The sequence below is a fragment of the Siphateles boraxobius genome, unplaced genomic scaffold (assembly GCF_051911475.1).
Source record: "Siphateles boraxobius isolate OS27281-9 unplaced genomic scaffold, OSU_SipBor_1 16, whole genome shotgun sequence".
NCBI lineage: Eukaryota > Metazoa > Chordata > Actinopteri > Cypriniformes > Leuciscidae > Siphateles > Siphateles boraxobius.
The window spans coordinates 6,020,987-6,045,462 of record NW_027508766.1 but is presented as its reverse complement, the minus strand read 5'-3'; the positions used below and the strand labels follow the sequence as shown (position 1 = coordinate 6,045,462).

The 24,476-nt window shown below is 38.2% G+C and overlaps 1 protein-coding gene across 1 annotated transcript in view; it reads left to right on the top strand.

Moving 5' to 3' along the window:
* The first annotated feature begins 430 nt into the window (after window positions 1–430).
* Window positions 431–24,476, top strand: part of rasgef1ba (RasGEF domain family, member 1Ba) — an 80,541-nt gene continuing 56,495 nt past the window's right edge. Inside the window, exons 1-2 of the mRNA XM_077231312.1 lie at window positions 431–787; window positions 17,178–17,225. Coding sequence (XP_077087427.1) covers window positions 719–787; window positions 17,178–17,225 — 117 coding nt within the window. The 5' untranslated portion in view covers window positions 431–718. The remainder of the gene's footprint in view (window positions 788–17,177; window positions 17,226–24,476) is intronic.

Genomic DNA, 24,476 nt, shown 5'->3' with positions numbered 1-24,476 from the left:
CTATAAAGATATGTGCACGAATAAACCATTTATAATAAATAGCCTGGAATATTACATAAAACATATTTAATATCATTATGATTTTAAGTCATTACTCACTAATAAATGTCCCATCCAATGAGTCTGACCGCTGTCTGACAGAGTTGAACCGAATATTGAACGCATTTCTCAAATCTTAAGCCTAAATTGATCGTAGAGAAACGCAGCCCAGATAAATTTTAACTTAGGTTTCAACAGGTTTATATTATTTGTGCGCTATTCTCCTAAGGTGAGTGAGTGCACTTTTGAAGGCTTCGAGTTCGACATGAAAGTGTGGTCTCGGTAAAACAGACAATCAGAAAACTTTCTTTAGATTCCAGAAAGAATCAGGCAACCTGTCGGAGCTTTAGGCTACATGAGTGTATCTGGCGTCCCCTCGCCGATCCTCCCTCCCCTACACGAGGATTACAAGAGGCGTTCAATGAGCTCGACTACACCGCGCTCGCGAGTCGCAAGCAGACGCACGCGCTCTTCACAAGACAAAGAGCTGTCACACCTTTAAAATGACTCCTATGTGTTCAGATTAAAGAAATGCTTCAAGGAAAATTCAGGGAGCGAAAAATCTGTCTGTTGTGCAGTAGGAAATCGCTGCTGGAACAAGACTACCTGTGGGCACTGTGAGATAACAGCAGCCAGCGGTGATTTCAGTCCTCCGGCGTAACACACAACACATATTTATATGGCAAAGTTCCTCGCCGAGCTGCTGGGATGTACACTGCCCGAAAAAGGAGCTTCTCCCATCTTCGAGGTGAGATCAAAATGCGTCTTGTATAGTAATCTGGTTGCTGAAGCTATTAAAGTGATGCTCAGGTTAGTGGAGGCAGACTGGTACCTTCACAGCAGTTTGTTAACGCTGCTGCCACACAATGGGTGGCTCACCTGAGCAGTGAAATAATGGTTCATGCTTAGGCTATATCCTGTTTACCTAAACAAACACATAAAAAGCTTTTCATGTATAAAACAGTGTGTTCGGGTGGATATGAAACCTAAATCGTTAAATGGTAATGGAAAGGAGACAGTCTTGATGTCCTTAAGAAGCTCCAGATTGTATTTGGGTCGGTATGTCAGGGGAAATTGCACCTGAACAAAAAAAGCATATCTGGAACCTCAAACACAACATATGAGGAGATAGATGGCATGAAATATAAGATTAGTTATTGAAATCTGTGCCCAAAAGATCCATTTCATACATTTTGTCAAAACAAAGCCTACCATCCAATATAACGAAATTTACTGCTAATCATGTATGAGTATTATTGTAATTTGAAATGTAATTTTATTAGTGTAATATGAAAACTGTACAAATCAGTCTGATTCTTTTCATTTACAGGTTTGCTTTGCGTTGTGCTGCTGGTTCAAATGTGCAGTCAATGGATTATGAATAAGCACAAATATACTTTGTATCCTGGTAAACCCCACATATGCGTGCACCTTGTGCATTCCATATCTTATGAAATATGTTTGTTTGGATGCTTTGTTTATCATGTCAGCTGCTGCTTGATTTACTCTATAATCCCCAAGATCAAGCCATTTCAAATCAGTGTGTGTGAGCACCAAATGAATCTATGCTTTTCAATTATCTCTTGAAATGTGTTGGTGATGGTCATAATCAGCCCGTAATGGCAGTTCCATTGAGTAAAGAACAACTGCAGTACAGTGGTGTTGAGGGATTAGCGTCCAGGCCGTTATATAAGAGAATATTCTGTTTGAAACTGCACAAAGCCATCAGATCAGCCTTTGCCTCTAATCTCATCATGCCTTTCTTCCCCTTGTGTTGCTGTATATATTTTAAACTCACTATGTGTCTTGTGTCCTGCTGTTTTGCATTTATCTTAATTGATCTTTTTCTTTGATTGGGGAATGTTGTAGGAATAACAGGCCTACAGAGTCGTTTAGGTTGTTGGGTTTTGTCAAATTTAGGTTTAGGTCTGTTGAGTGCAGTCTGTTTTTGTTTGACTTTAGTTTAAAATGGATCAACACTTTTTTGTTGGCCTTTAGGTCAAAAGAGTTGAGAGCCACTGGGTTAGAGATTAGTGGTTAGATTAGATTTGGGTTTGTTGTATTGGTTGTTTTAAATTTGACATGGTGTGTGTTTTTGTAGCTTACTTGGGCTCAGGGAATTAGCTTTCTAAAATGTACAGTAAATGAGTTGAAATGATTGGAGAATGTGGCTGGTCAGATTACTGTGGTGTGGAGGGCATATGTGTTAACATTTACATGTAGCCTACTGTATGAATCTAGCAGATGCTTTTATCCAAAACGACTTACAAAAAAAGAACAAAGCATTTGTCATAGAGCCAACTATTGTTGTTGTACACAATGCCAGGTTTATTAGACAACTAGATTAGGAAACCAGCTAGAAAAAATTCATTTTTTTAGTGTGTGTGTGTAAGTTCATTAGAGTGTGAGATCATTGAACGTTGAGTTGGCTCAGATCTGGTCCTCATTAGTGTCCTGTGGTCACTTGTTTGACACTCAGCATGCGATTGAGTCAGGCAAGGTGAGCACACATGCACACACACAAACATCACACACACCCACGCTTTGCCCCCCACATACACGCATGGGTGCTTGAAGGTTGGCTGCCCCACCCCCAAATGAAACATGTTCAAAACTTTTTTATTGGAACTAAGCATTTTTGTTTATGGATTAATGACGGCCTGATCTTGAAGCAATATAGTTTAAGTCAGCATAACCATATCACAAAAATAAAAATTGATTTATGCTAGTTAACGTTAAACGAATAATATCTTATTTTTGCCTCGTACATGGTTAATGTTTCCAGATTCACTGCAATCCTCTGAAAATTTGTAAGACACACTACACAACCACTATGTGGCCCAATTGGATCAACCCAGCGTTTTTTAGAGTGTATTTTCAAATAGATTTGAATGTTTAACAGCAATAATAGAGTTGTTGTACAGTACCATACAATTATTTCTAAAGTTAATTGTCCTATATCGGATCTAACCAAGGGCTTACAGTAAGTAAGGACCGTCACTACATCTTTCAGTCGTTTGAAAGATGTGTGGAGTTTAGCACCCAAACAAATGTCATCTTCATAAATGGATTTTGAGATATGGAGGTACTAGAGAGCAAAAGTCCCATCCTGAGAGTAGTTTTCATTTAGAGGGCATATGCTCTCAGCTTCAGTCCTAATCAGACCCACGTCAGGATGTCAGTGTTCTCGACAGGCCATTTCATAGTGAACACTGAAATGCTGCCAGCCAAAACTGAACACATTTTGTCCCTTGAACTGACAATTGCTGGGTAATTGACTCGATTGGTGTGAGCTTTCTCTAAAGCTGTTATCAATTAGGTTTAAACATACTTTATAAACACGCTAGTTTGATATGTAAAATTGCAAATGCAATTTCTCTCAAAATGCTTTTTTCCCATTTTATTCAAACAAGGCTACAACACAACTTTACTATTAGTATAGGTTTTGGTATGGTTTGTTTGAGTGCATGAGCATTGAGCATTCATAGTGTTTATTTAAAGTGTAATCCAGAGATAAACTCATGTAGAAACTATGTATATTTTTAATGTTAACTCTTTCTCCTAGTGCTTCCACTGTGAGGCAGTATTTAGAGAGGCAATCTCAAAATTAAGACCCACACACATCAAAACTGAATGGTTAACAGTGGTGCGCGTGTTGTTTTGACACTGAAATCTGCTTAATATGTTGGTTTCATGCAGAAGTGTCTAGAAGAAAACGTGCTGCTTTATCGTAACTTGTTAAAGGGATAGTTCACCCAGAAATGAAAACTGTAATTAATTACTCACCCTCATGTCGTTCCAAACCTGTAGGTGTTCGTTATGAATTGAGAGGTTTAGTCCAAAATTTTCTAAAGCGACACGATCGCTTTATATGATGAAGAGATTGAATTTAGGCTTTTATTCCCAACATTCATCAACTTACACATGAATTATGGTAAACGGAAGCTCAAGCATGTTCACTTGATGTGCAAGAACCAGTTAGGTTCATTCTCGTGTTACGCAGCACGCTTGAGCTTCTGCAAGAGATTTGCTCTCGTACGTCAAGCAGGTTCGGCTGAGCTTCTGTTTATGTTCGCTGATCAATGTTTATATGTGAATAAAAGCCTTAATGTAATCTGTTCATGTAAATTGATCGTTTCTCTTCAGAAAATTTTGGACTAAACAGCTCAATTCAAATGGATTATTTTTTTATGATCTATTAATGAACTTTTTGAAGCGTCAAAGTTTCAGTTGCATAGCTGTCAATAAAGGGACAGAAAGTTCTCAGATTTCATCAAATGCATCTTCATTTGTGTTCCGAAGATGAACGAAAGGCTGAGGGGTTTGGAACGACATGAAAGTGAGTAATTAATGACAGGACTTTCATTTTTGGGTGAACTATCCCTTTAATTTAATGAAAAAGGAGAACAACTGGTCATTATTACTTCCTTCACAAAACTTCCATACATATAAAGATGAGCGTGATCAGTGCGGTTATTAGATGTGAGTTCTCAAGGATATGAGACTGATACAGACAGCTCAGCATACAGAAAGGATGCTGCAAAGAGGATGCCTTAACCATTCTCAGCCTGATCAGCATATTTCAATTTCTGCATATATTTTAGGAATAACACAAGAGACATTCCCTGGAAGATAACGATTTTCAGACAGTGGAAGCATGTGACCTTTAAGATATAAAACTGTTTACAAAGCATCAGTAAGAAATGTCACGGATTCAACAGAATATGCTGCTTATTATTTTTACAATATCTGTTGAACAAATAACTTAAAGGTTGTGAAAGATTGCACATTTTTCTTTACACTCACGAATGCTTCGATGAAACACTTCTGTATGTCTGATGTTAGTTTTCTCATCTTTTTGGACAATGGCCTGACATGCATGTTCCTCAGTTTTACGCATTTTTCCTTGTCCCTTGGTCATCTTTAGAATGAAATATAAGTTATAGGACAGAAAGAGACTTAAAGCACCTTGTTTTTAATGGATTTTCAGTGCAGCACAACAGGAAAGTGAAGGCCGGACCTTTGAGTGTAGCGTGTCCTATTGTATGTTAGAAACATGTGACCTACCCCCTCTTTACTCAAAAGTCTGTTGATGGAAGTTAAATTCATAGATGATTCGATGTCCTTCAGGATGTGCTTTGTTCTACAGCTGAATAGCTGAAACTAGCATGTTTGAATATAAACATGTTTGACTCAAGAAAATAAAATGCTGAGCAAAATAATGTGCAAAGTTAAGGCATTCGCCACAATCAGTCATGAGGTAACCACAAAACCAATCTTGTTTTTTTTTTCGTAGCGGAAGGGAATAGCCTATAGTTTATGCTGAGTAGTACAGAGTCGTGCGTGTTTTGTTTTTTCGTCTTAATTTTGTGTTGGTGGTCTAGTTAAGCATTTAACTAGAGTTGCATTGTAAATACAGTTCTGTCTGTATCACTATTGTCCTTTTTTCTATGACTGAGTGAGTGCTGGAGATTAATTTGACCCTATTTCCTTTTTCATGTTGAATTGTTTTTTTGGGTCAAAAGCTCAGTGTTGATAGTGCTACTTCTATACTATTAGTAACTTAAGTTCACCAAAACATCATTTAACCTCATTCATTTAATTCTAGTAAGTATGACTTTCTTGCATGATGCACAAGAGGAGTTATCTAGCAGAAAGTTGTTTTGTTTTTTCCATCAGATGAAAGTGAACTAACCACTCTTTTATATATACAACCTTTATCAACGTGTTTCCAGAGGCAATGGTTAAATCAACACCAGATTCAAGTAAAATGTTAAAGTATCACCAATCATGAATTTCTCAGACCATGTAAACATACTTTATGTATTAACAATTTGTGGCTTTAAATTTACATGATTATTAAGTAACTGTTATTTGTTAGAAGTCATTTTTTAATGTAAATTATTCATAGCTGCTTTAAACCATCAAGGTTTCTAATACCATCATAATTGCAATTTTGAAAAATATGGAAATCTGTTCAGACAGTATACTGGCTTATAATAATCTTGATAATTGCTAATATAATGGTTTAAATTATGTTATAACATTATTATGTGCTTCTCATTTAGGAATGATTTCATTTTCATAAATGAATTCTCTTAGGTCTGCGTTTGTCATACAGTATGTGCTGCTATTTTCTGCTGAAAGGGCTTTGAAGGCTTTATCTCTTTTTGTGCCTATTAAGAATTTTTAATTGACCTTCATTGACTCTTATCTGAGGCAATTTCCATTTTAATGAGAGTTTTGACTTTGGGGTAACGGATCCCTCTTTCTTGGGCGTAATTCTGGCTTTTCACTTGAAGACATAGGCATACTGAGAAGAGAGTATAGTTATACTCCTTTATACCCTGACCATTACTGTTTATTGAATGTTTTGTTAAAATAGTCCTTTTTAGCCAGGCCTTGTATGTTGATTATGGTGATCAAACATCAACATCACAATTATGTCCAAAGATGCACCGAAATTGTTGTTTTCAGATTCTATAACACACATTCAATGCTCTATTTTTTTCTTTATAAATGTCCTCTTTCCTCACAGTGAATTAATTTGAAGGATTTTTTTCCCTGGGAAAACGGGGAAAGCCTCGGTTTTGTTTCTACAGCATAATCTCATCAAACAACGCTTCCCTTGGAGACCTTCTCCTCCCGATGCCGTGTGTCAATCTTCTCTGTGTCTCGTTAGTCATGAACAAAGGCCCCACTCAATCCACCTGCTGTTTGGAACGGGGAATCATCAGGCTCAAGGTCTCAAAAAAGAGAGACATGTCACTCACACATAACAAGCTAATCAGCAAAGATCTTAGCGGTGAATTATGCGAAGGGACTTTCAATGGAAAAGGTGCTTGCCAAACAGATTTTTAATGAACACTTGGTTGCCTGAATATTGTAACTAATACCTCTTGTGCTTTCATAAGCAGCTGTGTTTCTAAATCATAGGAAGCTCTCTCAACCTAAATAATAAGAGTTAATTTGCACAAACCTTGGTTAATTTGTATAAACTTCAGTCCACTCAAATATGCCACAAGGGGGCTCCGTACATTTCTAAACTCTGTCCAAAGACCCACTTTGAAAAGTGGAGATAAAACCATGAAGTGATAAATTAAGTACATTACAACACTGACTTAGTGTTTTATAAATGTTTTGCCTTGGAAAGGTGAACTTGGGTCCAAATGTCTGAGACCACTATTAAAAAATATTATTATTTTTTTTGCATTTGTCTAATTTAATAGTTTAATAATTTTATATATATATATATATATATATATATATATATATATATATATATATATATATATATATATATATATATATGTATGTGTATGTATATGTGTGTAAAAGAACAGCTGATCTTTTGCATTAAGGGCTTTCTCGTGGTTAATTGACTTATATGATTAGTGATCAAGACATTAAATCCTAAAACTTTTTTTATGTCCAGGTTTTATATAGATTCTGAATGCAAGATTTTCAATGTTATTCTGACATCTACCATCTTCAGTCATTCAGATCTCCATCTGTTGAATATGCCTTTTAACAGGGCTTTTGAAATTATATGAAAGCTCCAATACTTCAATGAGCCTTCAAGAGCAACACTGGGGTAATAAAATATCACATTGGCTTTCTCTCAAGACCTTTCTCAAGATGTCAAGGTAATTCATCCTGAACTGAAAAAAAGACCCTCTACGTTATTTAGTCCTTTTGTTTTATGAGGCATGTTCTGTGCATTTGCTGCCTGTCACACACTGTGGGAGAGGACTCACAGCTGGGCAGGCCAGAGGTGAGCAGACACTGTCAGGACATCAGATGTTAGTGCACTGATGGGACCTCAGCCTGCCGTATCTCATCCCATGACAGCCATGCACTCCGTCACCCTTACGCTGATAAAATGGATGCCCGCTGGATGCTATCCACACTTTCACCAGGCTTGACCGGGTGCGTCAGCCAAGGTCAGCTTAATGTAAGTGCTGGTGCTCGTCTGCTTGAAAAGAAGGGAACGAAAAGGGATGGTCTGGGATAATGTGGTAATACACCTCCTTTTTAAATAGTCGAACTTCTTTTAAGAAAATATTTATATTAATTCTGTCAGCGAATTCTGAAAGTCCTCTGAAATACTCTGCATAGCTTTGTTTGACCCTGATGAAGAAACACTTTGGTATTTGATTGTCTACAAGTGTCTCCAAAGCAGCTGTTGCTATGAAAGCGTTATTATCAACAGTTTTACTCCTCCAAATAAACCCTGAAAGTCCCTTAGGGGAAAGTAGGGCATATATATATATATATATATATATATATATATATATATATATATATATATATATATATATAATTACCATTTAAAGTTTTGTTTTGGTATCAGTATATATTTTTTTAATGAAAGACATTAATCGTATTAAATTGATCAAATGTGACAGTAGAGACACTTAAAGTGTTACAAAAAAAGGTTTTTAAATGAATGCTGTTTTTTTTAACGTTTCTAATAATCAAAGAATCCTGAACAAAACAGTATTCCATAAAAAGATTTCTGTCATGACTACTGTGTTTGGCATGGTAATGGGTATGGGTGTGCGATAGTGACAAAAAATATCTGGATAGGCCTATTTTCTGTGATTTTTATCGATGATAATTAGATGACATTTTGCTGAGTGTGTTAATTGTTTAGCCTGACAAGCCAGACCCACACAAGATGTTGTGTCTGGGAACACACCATTGGCAGGGCTCAATCCAAGGGGCGGGATAAACGGTTGTCTTTTAAATTCCCTCTGCACGCAATGGGATAGCGCTACAACCAAGCATACATTTCAATGTCTCACTATGGGATACGCCCCTTCTGCGTATTCCTCAGAAGCCCTATTACATTACACCAGCCCCAATTGGCTGGCAGACATGACGTAGTGTCTGGGAGTGGCTACCCCACCCCTCAGTATAAGAGGAGCAACACAACGTCATTACGACATTCAAAAACCTCTTCTCGCTTCACACCAGAAGCCTAGAAGCCTACAAACTTTCAACGAACTTCTGGACCAATTACTGGCCACCACGCCGTTTTTTCACCTGACTCCTTCGATTAGCATTCCAGCCAATTGCAAGGATTGTTCGACACTACGATGGCTGCAGCAATGCAGACTATCCCGCCTAGTGAGGGAGATTCTGTGAGAGACTGTTCTTGCGGGAATACAATTTCATTCAAGGACACACACCTGGTCTGCTCTGCATGTCTCGGGCTGAAACATGCTCAATTAGCGATTTAGAATCCCGGCACATGTGAACACTGTGCACGCTTCACATTGAAGAGCCTTTGTCACAGGCTAGCACGCCAAGCTAGCCTGTCGGGCCAGGATCGCCTTATGACACCTAGCCCTGCGCCAGCTGCCACACCGCAGGTATCCATTCCTGTAGAACTGCTCACCACGGCAGCTCTATCCTGGAGTGAGCAGCTCGATGTGTGCATGCCTCTTCCCAGTCTGCTCAGCACGGACGAGGAAGATGATGCGCTTTATTTCGAGGAAGACTGACTTTCTTCTCTCTGATGAAGAGGAAGACTTCGAGGACTCTCCATTCCTCACCCGGCCTGCGCACCCAGCACAGCTCCTCGCTGCGACGGGGTCCACAGAAGAGGCGGGCGGGGCACCATCCTCCCCGCTTCTCATTGTTGATCTGTAAGATGTGTGCAAACGCGCTGCCAGGAAACTAAATATTCTGTGGCCGACCGTGGTAGCGGTCGGGGAAATGAGGGTAAGAGGCTGCCGAGTGCAAAACGGGCACAAAGCAGTCGCACTCTCTGTCAGGGCTATGAACGTGATCTCTCTGCTGACCGCATACCAAGCGGAGCGGCAGGACGTAGTGTCTACCATGCCATGTCAGACACACTGGGAAGAGATTTATCCTAAAGAAGCTATCCTGGACGCACCGGTCGTTGCAGAGGGCATTTTTGGCTCAGCTCTGACACTGATGCAAAACAGATGCAAAGAAAAAAAGAGGGATGATGAGGCATTGCAACTCTGTATGCTGAGAAAGATGCAGACTGCACCACCTCAGCCACCCCGACAGACCTTCATACAAGCCACGGCCCGCCCACCCCCCAACTTTCAAATTCCAAACCGGCAGAGACCTAGCGTGAATGCAGCGAGTCAGAGCGGTAAATTGTGGTAAATATCCACAATAATAAAACCGTTGGGCAGCATCCTTTAATATTATGGTTAATGAAGGGCGCACGTCGCGCTTTGCCAGTTTCAAAACCGATTTCCCCTTCATGGGATTTGGCACTGGTACTTGATGCTCTCTCAATGTCCTCATTTGAGCCACTGGACAAGATTGATTTTAAAAATATTGTCGTTTAAGACGGCGCTGCTGTTAGCTTCGGCGAAGCGTGTAAGTGAGATTCACGCACTTTTGGTGCATTCAGCATGTACACAGTTCATGCCCAGGGATGCAGGAGTAGTTCTGAAGCCTAATCCTGCATTTATGCCCAAAATAGTTAATTCTATAACTCCTTTTGAGTTAAGAGCTTTCTATCCACCACCCTTTGCTTCGTCAAAACTGCAAAAGCTAAATGAGTTGTGCCCAGTGCGTGCTCTACGGATTTACATGGAAAGAACCAGAGGGTTCCGGGAAAGCAATCAGCTGTTCGTATCTTGGGTAAAACCACGTACGGGGAAGCCGATTACAAAACAACGTTTGTAGCACTGGATAGTGGAGGCGATTTCATTGGCGTATTCCAGTAAGGGTCATACGCCCCCAGCTTGTTTACGTGCACACAAGGGGAATGTCAACACGGGGAATGTCAACTTCGTGGTGCTAGGTTTTATAAACTGGATGTTACAGCTCAAACTTTGGCACATGCAGTATTGAGCGTTGGAGTTGAGTCATGACTCATGACTTGTCCAGCCCTAGAGGCGGTGCTGTGGTTGGCTGGAGACTTCGAGGCTGGCTATCTGGCAATACGGGAGTTAGGATATCCCATAGTGAGACACCGAAACGTATGCTTGAAAGAGAACAATAGGTTACTCTGGTTCTCTGGTACCCCGGTTCTCTGATAGCATTAAGTGAAGTGTCTCACCAGATCACCCTCCTTGCTGTGTGAAGCGAGGAAGAGGTGTGCTTTTTTTGAATGTCGTAATGACGTTGTGTTGCCCCTCTTATACTGAGGGGTGGGGTAGCCACTCCCAGACACTACGTCATGTCTGCCAGCCAATTGGGGCTGGCGAAATGTAATGGGGCTTCTGAGGAATACGCGTAAGGGGCGTATCCCATAGTGAGACACCTCACTTAATGCTATCAGAGAACCGGGGTTACGCAAGTAACCTATTGTTCTTTTCTCAAAGAAAAGCTTAACTCCAATGCTGCGTCCCAATTCACCTACTTATACTACGCCCTGAAAGTATGAACTCTTTTTGTGAAGAAAAAGTACTTAATTTTGAGTGTGTAGCAAAAGAGTAGGCAAGCTTTGGGACATACTACTTCGTCATCTTTAACGGACAGATCTGTCGTGTGCATCCTGTCACCGTAAACTGCCCTGTCAATCATCTTGTCAGTTAAAATCCTCCATTCAATCCAATTTAATTTCCTAGCGTTTCGGAGAGAGATTTAGTAGCCACGTTCATCTGCCAGTCGTGGGTCTTTCATGCGGAGAATCTCCTCATGTGTTTTCAGTTTGAATATAATGATGCATTTAAAAGTTAAAGGCTAAACGGATCTTTACAAAAGTTCACAATGCTGCTGCAGATGCAATATAATGTAGACAACATTGACTAAATAAAATTTCGTCAGGTTAGATACTGATAATTAATCACTCAAACCCCTTTATCTAAACCTATCTACATAACCGGCGGACTCGCGCGTCCTCCATGTCTGTAGTTTTTTTGTAGTTCTAAACGAATCCTCGTCCAACACACGATGGGTTGTGGGCAATATTAGCCATTAGAGGCCCTGTCCCAAATGGCACCCTAAGCACTTGCGGTCTTCCTCTGAGTCCGCACTTTCGTGACATAACGCCACTTTGACTGTCGGGAAGAAGTCTCCTGCGGAGCACGCATCAGTGCGGGCTCGGCAAAAGTGCGCACCGAGGGCGCAAATCTAGATGGTCTAAATTTAGAAATCTAGATTTGCTCAGAAATGCAAAACAATCCTGTAACTTTGTTTGGAATGATTTTCGTTGGCGAAATAGAGCAAAAACAGGCAATATTGTATCTAAAATGTAAATCACTAAATATTAACTTCTTTTTTTATCGAACTGTTGTATAAAATCAGTATTACATTTGTAATCATTCTAAGATTTGGAGAAAAAAATGGCACTCTTCATTAGATATTGATTAACTATATTAAATGATATAAATATAAAAGACATACAGAGGCATTTTTGCCCCCTTATCTTGAATATTGGGTGCTTTCTAAATGCTTTTTAGTAGACTATAACTTGCTGTGGGACTTGCAGGACTTGCTACTGCCAGCACATACACGACACGCTGCTGTGAGCAAGTAAGACATGCTGCTGCTGTACAATATCGCTTACATGAAAGATCTATATAGAAGATCTATATGGGTGGATCTGGGGAATGTGGAGGTTTTCAGAAAGGGTGCTACACTGCTAAGGTAAATATTAACAAAGTATTTGAAGGTCGAGCACGCAAGCTCATTGGCTACTGATGCAGCAGGACCCAATCAGCTGTGCTCTGTAGAGAATGACTGATTGCAACCAGTTTGAGTTAGGGACCTATAAGCCTGCACCATCTAGAGTTCATGACAGAACTTTGTATTAAGCAGCACAGCTGTTATCAACACCGATAATTAAAAGAAATATTTCTTGAGCTTCAAATCAGCATATTAAAATTATTTCTGAAGGATCATATGACACCGAAGACTATTAATGGCTGCTGAAAACTTAAATTGTAATAATAGGCTATTTAAAAATATTGTTGTGTTTACTGTATTAAAATAAAGGATCAGTGTTAAGCAGGTTAGCAAGACCCAGTTAGCCTATTGTAACACAAATTGGAATTAAAGATGACAAATTACATATTTCTTGTTGCAAGCTGCCATTGAGATTATTGAAAATGTGGATAACCCTCTCTACTCATTATGGACCTTGTGGCCCTATGCATTAAAATAACGCAGTGATGTTGTTTTATAATCACCTACATTTTAAAGGAGCTGCATTTGTTGATCATATGTGTGCTATTAAAGCAACAGCTATTTGAGATATTTATTGTCTACAAATGCTTTTGAAATGAATTGTACTTGACCTGTACTTGTAATTGTACATTCATTGTCTTGATCTGAACTTTTATTCACACTGCATTTGAATTTGCTTTTGAGAGAACTTGATTGTATTAATTACAGCACTTTATTTGGGTTTCTTTGCGATCAACTGTAATGATATTCTGCTCATATACGCCCATTTGATCCTTGCCGTCCTTGACATTTGTGTCTTGCATATAGATGCCTTTACTTCATTATCTCAGTCTGGGGTTTGGTTTGATTGGCATTTGGCATTAAATGAGTTAATGATATCAGCACCCCCTCCCAACCACACCTATTTAACAGAAATGTTAAAAACATAAGCTGAAGACATACAGCCTTATTTGTCTTCTAGAGGTGTAATTAATTTGCCGTGTGTTCTATCCCTGAAATATTGGGTAAAAAAACTGAGAAAAATATGTGTATTGTTTAGGGATGGGAATCGAGAACCGGTTCTTCTTCAGAACCGGTGCCCAGTGAACCAATTCCTTGGAACCGTTAGTATGTCTGCTTAACGATTCCACTTATCGGTTCCGCTCGTTGCAAATGTGTCATGACGTCACACACGCGCTGCCTTATTTTGGTTCAGAACGCAGCAAACATGGCATCGAGGCAGAAGCGCTCTAAAGTTTGGTTATATTTTACGCGAAAAGACGACAATATGAGGCGCTGTCTAGGGCTTAAATCACACTTCATTCACGCACACATATGAAACACTTGCATACACGTAGTCAAACATACATCTACACTGCTGAATGCTCAAACAAATACATATGAAATTTACAACGACTCACCTAAAGTCGCTCACGCACATACACGCAAACTCTACACACACGAGATGCGAGGAACTCTCCAGGCACGTACTCATATGAGAGTATGACGGCGCCTCATAACAATATACGGTCACTTGCAACACTTGTAAAATTTCCATTTCGTCAAAGGGGGGGAACTACCTCCAATATGCAGAAACATTTGGCCACACACACAGCATGAACAGACTTTAGTCCCATGAAACTTAAACTGGAATGTCACTGTTTCTGCCACTGCGACTTCACGAACAGGCGAACACGCACGCGCGCAAGCACGCACACATCACTTTTGAAGTAAAATTGAAAATTGAGGATGCAGTGCATGTAATGCATCGAGATATCAAATTGAACTGAATCGATGACATGATAATCGTAATGAACGAACAGTGAGACCAGTGTAGGTTCACACCCCTAATACTCTGTGCTGTGTCAGCGAGTTAATAATAATTAATAAACAAATAAGTTAAGTTATAAGTTCAATAAGTTAATACAAACAAACAAATTTGTACTTATTCCCTCACCCAATGAGAATCGATAAGAGAATCGATAAGAAATCGAATCGATAAGCAATATCGATAATGGAATCGGAATCGTTAAATTCTTATCAATTCCCATCCCTAGTATTGTTAGTCAAATTTTGCATTTGAATACAAATGCACCACCACCATTATATCTCTTCTTTGACGAGAAATGCAAGATCAGAGACTAGTTGTCATCCACCATGTCCTTGAGAGGCTGCTGGTTATCGGCTGTTTTGAATACCTGAAGCACACTGATCTAACTGTAAAAAAATAGGCCTACATAGTGCATACACATTTTAAATGTGAAATTGTCAATAGATTGAATTGGAACAATTTAACCTGCTTTTCCAGGTTTTTTTTATAGCTGACTTAAAGAAAGTCATGACCTTTTTTTAAAGAAAAAAAAATGCAATGGCTAATGCCTGGGACACACTTAACGGGTAGCTGAAACATTCTAAGACTGAACTGAACACACTTACATACTGTTTCCAACGACTGGAGCAGATTTTAAACACAGACTGTGAATGCAACTGTCTCTGACACGCGTTTGGGCATGATCATTCGTAAATATCAAATTACATTCATAATCGGCCTTACAATCGTTAAGTTTGTCCCCAGCTTAACTTGACTATAGTAAGACTATCTAAGCATTTTGTGCAACTGGCCCCTCTGGGCAACTGTAGACCTGGAAAACGCTCTGTGTGGTGGTAACTAGGCAACCAGGCTCCCTCATAATGAAGAACTCTTATGTGACGTGGTTTCTGTTTGCAATTGTCTGCCCTCTCTCAGGATTTGTGCATGTTTCGCTCTCAGATATTGAGATTACTGATGAATTTACAAGGCCAGCAGTTTTTTTGTGCTACTGATTTGAATCGAAATGGTTTCTTTTTCATTTTATATTTGCCTATTAGGTCAATAAAATTTTAGCTCTTGTGGAATGGTCCATCATCTTTAATGGGTTGGAGTTGAGGTGTTGTTACCCTAGGCCCCATGTTTTGTCTACATCAGCTGAATAAATTTACTCTGGATTCGCAAAATCAACTGTTAATTGCTTTGTCCCATGGAGAGCGGTGGTCTCTGGTTCAGGTCAGTGTTCAAATCTTAGGTTTAGACGCTCATTGAGGAAGGTTGTTTGAGTGGCTTGTGTGCGTGTGTGTGTAAGAGAGAGTATATGAGGTTCATTTTTGATTTTGTGAGGAGGCATCATGATTTGAGTCAGTTAAGGTATTTTTGTGTTTGTTGATGCAGAAGTACAGGCTCTGAGCAGTAAAGGACGGCAGACTGTTTATGGAAAGGTCTTTGGAAAGAAAATCCAAGCTTGTTTGCCTTTACACGTCATGTTTGAAATGTGACATACAGGTTTTACCACATACTTACAAAAAAGCTTCCACACACTCCTAAGGCTGGAATACTCTGCAATATGAATTTTGCCCTGATTTAGATTCTGGACGATTCTACCTCTGATGATTTTGGGCAGTTGGAGAAAATCATGTAGTGAGATTCAAACTATCCAGTCGGAGGATATCAAACATGTTTGAACTCCTCAGTGCCGATTTTAGAACACACATTGTTTTTATTTGTCATGAAATAAACAAATAGCAATGAGGCAAAAGTTTCTGTGTGAGTTTGTGGTGTTCGAAACGACTTGAGACTGGTGATGCGTGATCCTCAGTCATTTAGTTTATGATGCTCAGATTGTCTCTGTAATTATTTACAAAGTTGACAAAGTGCCAAGTCTTTGTTCAGATTTGTTGTCAAAGCCAATAATAATTTAAATCATTTATATTTCTAAGGGGGGCCATCGGCTTCTGAAATCATGTTTCGTTAACTTTTCACAATGGTTAGAAACCAACCCGGGTGCGTGCAATTCATGAATTTTTATTCACTTTCGAATGTGTGCTCGCTCAGCACTTTCACCCGCGTTCAGTGGGGAGGGGGGCATGGCCCTCTAATGCCCCCCATTAGCGCCGGCCCTGTTTGATGTGTAGTCTAGCCTCTAGGAACATAAAAACACATTATAAACAAAAAATATATTATTGTTCTTTTTTACATTAGCTCTCAAATAATAGTCTTCAGAAATATGCCATTTAATTTTTCTCTTGTATTTTTAGATGAAAATGATGAAATGGTGTTTTTTATTCTCACGTGTAATGACAGGGACTCCCTGTTTTCTGAAATTAGCCCTGATCACTCACTGTCCCTCCCCTTATCCTCTCAAATTTCTGGATCTTTATGATACAGAAACCATTTAGTTAAGGAGTTTAAAAAGCTGCTGACACAAATTATTATTTCCGTGATCCTTATCCTGTTGAATCACGTCCACTGAATATTGGAATATTTGAGTTGAATTCTCCTGGAATAAACTGTGCTGTCATGTTCTGTTATATTTTCTGATCAGATGACTTATGTGTGGTTGCGATGTTTGATTTGTGTGCACGACTGTCATGCAGTTTATAATACTGCCTTCTACAAATATCAGTTCAGATTAAATTCACCGAGTCTTTTTTAAGCTGTAGAAAAATGTGTTTCTGTGTTTGTACTAGAACAATAAATTCTTTCTTTTTTTCCCCCTCAACAGTGCAGGAGTCAGCCACATATCGGATTGAGGCATGTCACCAAACAACGGGTATGTTCTCCATCTGTTTGCCTGTGTTATGTCTTGTATGGAACAGGAAGTATTGATTTTGGAGTTTAAGCTGCAGTTACCCTGAGGCAGGAAACAATGATATTGTGCCATCACTGCTTTTTGACAGTCAGACCATAAATATACCAAACATACATTTATATTATAATGCGCACCTGATTACTTAAATAGTATTGTGAACATATAGTGTTTGTAATATGTTAATATGGCAATTCATCATTTTCATAATAAATAATTTCCAGACAGTTTTCTCTAACACATATTATTAAAATAAATTCTGCTCTCCTGAACAGAGCAATACTGTCATCAACATTAAAATGAGGGTAAGAACAAATTTATGTGTACATAGCTTTTGTAAATCTAATTGAAATTGTGTAGTGCTATTTTGTCAAATTATTAACGATGTGCAATCTTCTGAAAAATCAAGCTATAAATGATTGATTTCTAGTCTTTTCATATTAAAAAATGTAACTTCTTTCATCATTTACTCATCCTCATGTAGTTCCAAACCCAAAATGATGAGCAGATATTTATAAAAAAACAACAACTTAATTTGTGTTTTAAAGATGAACAAAAGTGTTTGGAATGACATGAGGGTAAGTAAATAATGACATATTTTCCATTTTTGGGTGAAACACTTCAGGCTGAAATAAGAGTATTTTAATATAGAGAAAATGAATTGGTTTTGTATGAAAGGAACATCTAATCTCTTCTCACATCAGTCAGTCTCATGACATCACCTGTCTAATGAAGAAGGTCTTTTTTTACACCTGTATGAACAGCATGACACCAAAGCACTCCATATAGCGAGACTGTAGCCTGATCCAGTGTCCCTGCCCTTCAGACAATGCAGCAGTGATGGGGATCAGGCACAAGCTCTCCATCAAAGCCCAGAGCTCTTCCCTGTCCCCATTAACACAGGGGCCTCGGTGGCCCCCACACACTCCGCCATCAGCCCGGCACTGGAGGCGAGGCTTTGATCCTCGCGCGCATAGACAGTCACGGTCCTTCTGAAGAGTGCGTCTAGGAATGCTTAAACATGACTTTCATCTTCCCAAATTTAGATTCTCTTTTTGTCAGCATGCTCCACTTGTTCTCAAGGCAGTCGTGCCCAGGCTCAGCCGCACACAAGGTCGACTGGGTTTATCTGACTCTTTGATACTATGCATTTGATGCCAATTTTTTTTTGAGACAAGCAGCTGAGTTCAGAAAGACAGCGTTGATGGGAATGTGGAGTATGGATCGTGTTGCAAAAGCTTTTGATGAGACTCACCTGACTTTTAGACTTGGTTCACAGAGCCAAATTGTAATAAAAGTAACATGAAGGGGAATTTATGCAGTGAGAGTTGGAACCAGTGAAATCTGACTTTTAAAGAAAATAATTATTTTGTTTTCACTGAAGGCAAGTCTGTGGCCCTGAGATGGGTGTATGAGACCAGCATTATGGGGGACTCGTGTTTCATTGTGTGGTTTTCTTTGATATCAAAAGGCTCCTTGGACTGTGCTTGTGTTTTTGGTTGCTCCCTTTCCTTTATGAGCTCTCTCCTTTTTTTACCAGTGGAGGGTTAGCATGCTTTATACCTGTATGATCAAAACATATTTTTCACTTATCAAGGAAAAAAGGAGCTTTATTTTAATACCTGCATATTTTATACTTTGACAGGACCATGAAGTTAGATTACTAAAAAAAGTAAGATGGAGAAAAAAAAGTTTGGAATCTCCCTAGACAAAATGGGGGTTTGGACAATATCAGCATACATCTTTACTTTGTGACGACTTCACGTTGGTTACGGGAGAACACAAATGATGAAAACATATTAAATATATAGGGACATACCAAATGGGCATGCCTGACTGTCACATGTACACTACTATAAGGATGGGGTCAGTGATGTTTTGTAATGTTATTGAAAGAAGTCTCTTATGCTCACCAATGACGCATTTATTTGTAAAATAGTAATATTGTAAAATATTATTACAGATTAAAAATAACTGTTTTCTATTTGAATATATTTTAAAACATAATTTATTCCAGTGATGGTAAAGCTGAATTTTCAGCATCATTACTTCAGTCTCCAGTGTCACATGATCCTTCAGAAATGATTTTAATTATGCTGATTTGTTGCTTAAGAAACATTTCTTATTATCATTGTTGAAAACAGTTGAGTTGCTTAATCTTTTGTGGAAACCATGATTCTTTAATGGGAAAAATGGGAAAAGATTCATGATTTGCAGTTGAGAGGATAAAAGGATAAAGCAAGCGCTTCAATCTCTGTGATTTGATTGATCAAATCTCTTTTCTATACTTTAATATACAGTAAGTGGATTATCTATAGGTCATGCCAGATGTGTTCTGCTCACATCTAAATGATAATACATTAGACTCAACTAATAAAGAGGTCAGAGGGCACATGAGGGAAACTTTTGCAGGATTGTTTTCTCTGCAATGCAAGGGAAGCAGTGCCTCTTCAAAAAACTAGGTGAGAAAATAATCACAAATATTAAAAAAATAAATCACAAATATTATGAAACATGACATCAAAAAGTGTATAAATCTCTTGTTTTTCAAGTGACACTAGCTGTTTCCATCTAACTATTTTTATGTGCATTTTTGGATATTGCATAAAAATAAATACAATTCTAATATAAATACATTCTAAAAATGCACATAATAGTAGGGAAGTATTCGATTTCGGATGCAGTCGTAGTCTACCTATTAACACCATTATTTGTTTGAGCATGTGAACAGCACAAAAGTCCAATCATAATGCCATGGAGTCATTGCCTCCTATCACATGACCTTTCCCAATTAATTCTCAGTTACCCTCTACCAAACCCACGACACGGATGCCTGCAGTTTGGGAACGCAGTCGTGTAAGACAAATCTGTGGGGGAATTGTACTGAATCGCATTTTGTCCCATTGGGCAAACTCACGTGATTTTTTTGATGCGCATTTTTTCAGTGTTTCCATAATATTTTATTCACATGTTTTCTAATCAGATAAAACATTTATCTTCTTCAATTGAGTTTTTTACGTGCATTTTTAGAATGTACTGTATATAGCATATGAAAAACAAGCCGCCAGTACTTGTATGTATGTATAATAGGCGAAAATGATGACCTATTACTTCCGGCGAGATTCTGAAGTGCTCATTCGATGGACACTTTACTATCCCATTAGGCCACGGGCGAGGATTTAATAATGGAGATGAAGTGACGCAACTGACGCTGGTAGGTCACATGATAATGACAACATGGCGGATGTAGTATGTCACTACACACATTCATACTAAATATAGAACATACTTTTTTTTTAACCTGTTAACCGTTTCCAGAGCGTCGGCGCACTGAAGCGTTTTTTTTTTATTTAGTTCAAATTTACTATCAGATTTAATGTTATACCTTGACAAACTATACATCATTAAAAAGATATAATACTCAAGATTCAGTATTTGACCACTATTGTATTCTGAGAAACTTATAGTGACAGTTATGTCTTAATTTGTGTCAGGAGTTATGAAATGGAAAAATGAGTCGATACCTTTAATATGAATTATGAGCGTCAGCTGGTCCATTCATAAAAAACACTCCAAGCTGTCGTCATGACAGCGATTCGCAAAACATCGTCCCTCAGGGCTTTAGCTCAAAAATGTGCAGACTTGGAGAAATATTGATATATTCTCATAGATTCACATCATATTTCTATAGACAGGAATAATATTTGTTGAATTTACACCCAAATGCGTCGATGTAATCATTATGATCGCTTCTTACTGAGATGTGCTGTGTTTTCAATTCATACCAATAGCCTGAGGGCGCTATATGCACAATAACAGTCCATATATGGATCACGAAGAAGACCCATAGTCATGTGACATTCCAGGACGTCACTGATACAGAAAGTAGCTGACAGAGATCGCTGTAACATGCAGATAAAGATGTTTTGAAGACAATAAACATGATTGCAATGATATTTGAGTTACCTGTGTTCTTCAAGCCATGCCAGGTATTTCATAATAATAGATTATATTTATAATGCAATGCTAATCGATATAGATTTCATCATCGTGCAGAACACTATAAATAATAAATTTTCTGTCGGATTTTTTTTTATCTGAAGCCAAATTAGATCACAGAAGATTATTTAAGACACTCGACTTGCGTTATAAAGTAAGTTTGGAGCACAAACATGGTTTCAATCTCATAAATGGTCGTGTATTGATGGTGTGCTAAGCTAACATGCTAGCTAGCCCAGGTGCACCTGCCACCAGCAGTTATTGTTTTATGATTTTTTTCTAAATAGGAATGCTTACTGAAATGTTTCAGTGCATTTGATACCAGTTTCAAATATTTAGTGAGAACTTTGATAAAAGAAATTAGGGTTTGAAACCCTATGAATAGCCTGTGAATAGCCAGTCGTTAGTAGCTATAATGCAGACAAAAGAAATGCATATTTAGAGCCATAACCAGTCTGGAGAGGTGTAAATGTGTGCAGGGAGAGACTCACACTGAATGGGGCTCGTTTGCACCACAAAATAATAGAGACAATAGACTGATTAGATGACTCAGAAGATGACTAAACATCAGTTTGCATTTTAGAGTCTAATCAAAATAAAGTAATTTGACATGATCTTGAAAAACATTTAACTAAATACAGAGTTTTAGACTTATCATTTTCAGATTTTAAATATAAAATGGTCACACATATGGCTTTAGCTGCAGTGCATTTCTAGATTGCTCCAGGGCCAACTTCAATTTTATTTTTATGAAGATGTTTCATGAAAGTAAATTTCTAATAACTTTACAAAACTTTGAAGCTATTTAAACATTTTTTTTTCATTATGACAATAATTATTTCTACATTTACAATAAACTACTAAATAAACTACTTTGAACTACGTTGCGAAGTTCAAATTCAAAAGTAGTACCTACTCACAGTACGCGATTCGAGATGCACTGAATGTCATGTTGCATTCAAACTTGAAATGACTTGAAAATGTGATCTGTGAGGTTTTATTTTTGTGAGCAATCATGTGAAATTAAAGTCACATCTCCATATCCGTGATCATCATGACACCTGCGGTGTTTACCGAGCTTTGATGACTGATGATCCAAAAATATGTTGACTATACAGCTGAATATCAGTTGAAATTTGTTACTTTGTTTTTATAGTTATTATCTTGGAATAAATTAATTTTTTTTTTAGAAATATACTTTGTTTTAACAAATAGACCAATAATTACATTAATGTAAAAAAATAAAATATAAATGTTTTGGTTGTTGTTTAATGTTTGTTTATTTATTTAATCTGAAAAATGTCAACATTAAGTGTAACTGGAACATGATTTTACATTAAAAAAACAAAACAGTAGGAGTTTGCTTCCTCATTTCAGATCCCCACTGCACGCCATTGCATTCTACTTAGCTATATTAACATCCTTTATACATTAAAATGACAGCACGCACAAAAAGCTATACATCACTACCAAAGGTTGCTGAACAATGATAACTGCATTGACCCGTCACTGGAACTTTGATTAACCTTAAAACAAAAGCACGTCTTCTTGGCCACATAAATCAGGCCTGCGCTCTACGCAAACGTGCTATGCTGAGATGTTAAAAACAGGAAAGCTATTGATTTTCTTCTTTTTCATGTCACATGATTTGACAGACCCTCATTATGCCACCACATGCAGTTGTGGTGTTTCACGCACAGATCTCTACTCAAGCTGATTAAGAATGGCATGGCCAGCTTGATTAGCTTGCACAGAGCTCCTGCTGCCTTCATTTGATGTCTGCTGCTGTCGCAGAGCTAAGATTAGCTACAGCAACCTGTGGTAACTGACCCATGTGAGATTCCCTGTCTGACCAATACACCTTACTGTATATGTGTTTGACTGGAACTAATTATGATCTTAAAAATGTGCTTGCAGGAACGCATGTCGAGTGGCATACAAGACTTTGTAATTGTGATTACAAGACCACAAAAAAATTGTTATTAGTCCATATTGTATTAAACATAATAAAATAAATGTTGATTCCAGTCAGTCTTGGTTATATGTCTTCAACAGTTTAATGACACATTCAATTTAATTAAAAATTTTCACTGCAATAAAATATAATCTACTTAACTAAATTAATCATTAAAATGGTTGTCAATTATTATCGTGTGTTGTGTAATTATACACACTAAAACATCCAACTGCCCCCAAACTTTTGAAGGGTAATATTTTTGAAAGAAATCTCTTATGCTCACCACGAGTGGATTTCTTTTTTTTATAGTGTAATATAGTGAACTATTAGTAGAATGACTTTTATATTTGAACTTTAAAAATGTAATTTATTAGTAATACATATCTATTATTCCATTATTGTTATGCTTTCTTCTATATATTGTTTCCTGTCTAACACTGTAATTGTCTGTATGTAATGTATGTTTACTGTAATACTTGGGAAATATTTGTCATATGTCTGTACAGCAATTTCTTGAAGGAACCTCATTTCTTTTTCCTCCATTGCTCTACAGTATGTGTATGTTAATGAGTTATGGTCTGTGTCTCAGATACCGCTGAAATTTTATGTTCATATAAGATATAACTGAGGAGGGATATCTACTACGTTTTATGTTTGTGCCTCTATTTTTTTTTATAATAAAAAAAATAAAAAATTTTTTTTTATCTTGGATGATGTAACAGAGCATGCTCTCGTACCACCTCCTCTACACCACCGGAGGGAGCCGTCTCCGGAATATTAACTTTACTCACCGAACTTCAATTCACATCATGCCTCATACCTGGGACTGATTACACTCACACCTCCACCTCATTTACACACACCCATATAAGCCTCATTCACACACTCAATCTGTGCGAAGTCTTGATTTGCCCCAGCCATCATTTCTGTGCTTTATTTTCCTGAGTTTGATTCCTGTGTTTGACCTGTGGATTGTTTATCGTTGCTGACCCTTCTCTGCCTGCCCTGACCCTGGACTGTTTACTGGACTCTGATTCTTTCTGCCTGCCTCGACCCTCTGCGTGGTACGACTCGGCGCGGCGCGGCACGGCTCGGTTCGCTTTAGCTCGGATGCTTTTCCACTGCAGTTGTGCTGCGTTCCAGGCTGATTTTTGAGCACGTGAATCACGACTTCAAACCACAACTCACGACTTTGTAGCGTTCCAGGCCAGTCACGCCAAACTACCTGAGCGCAATATATACTTATTGTTTCAGAGACA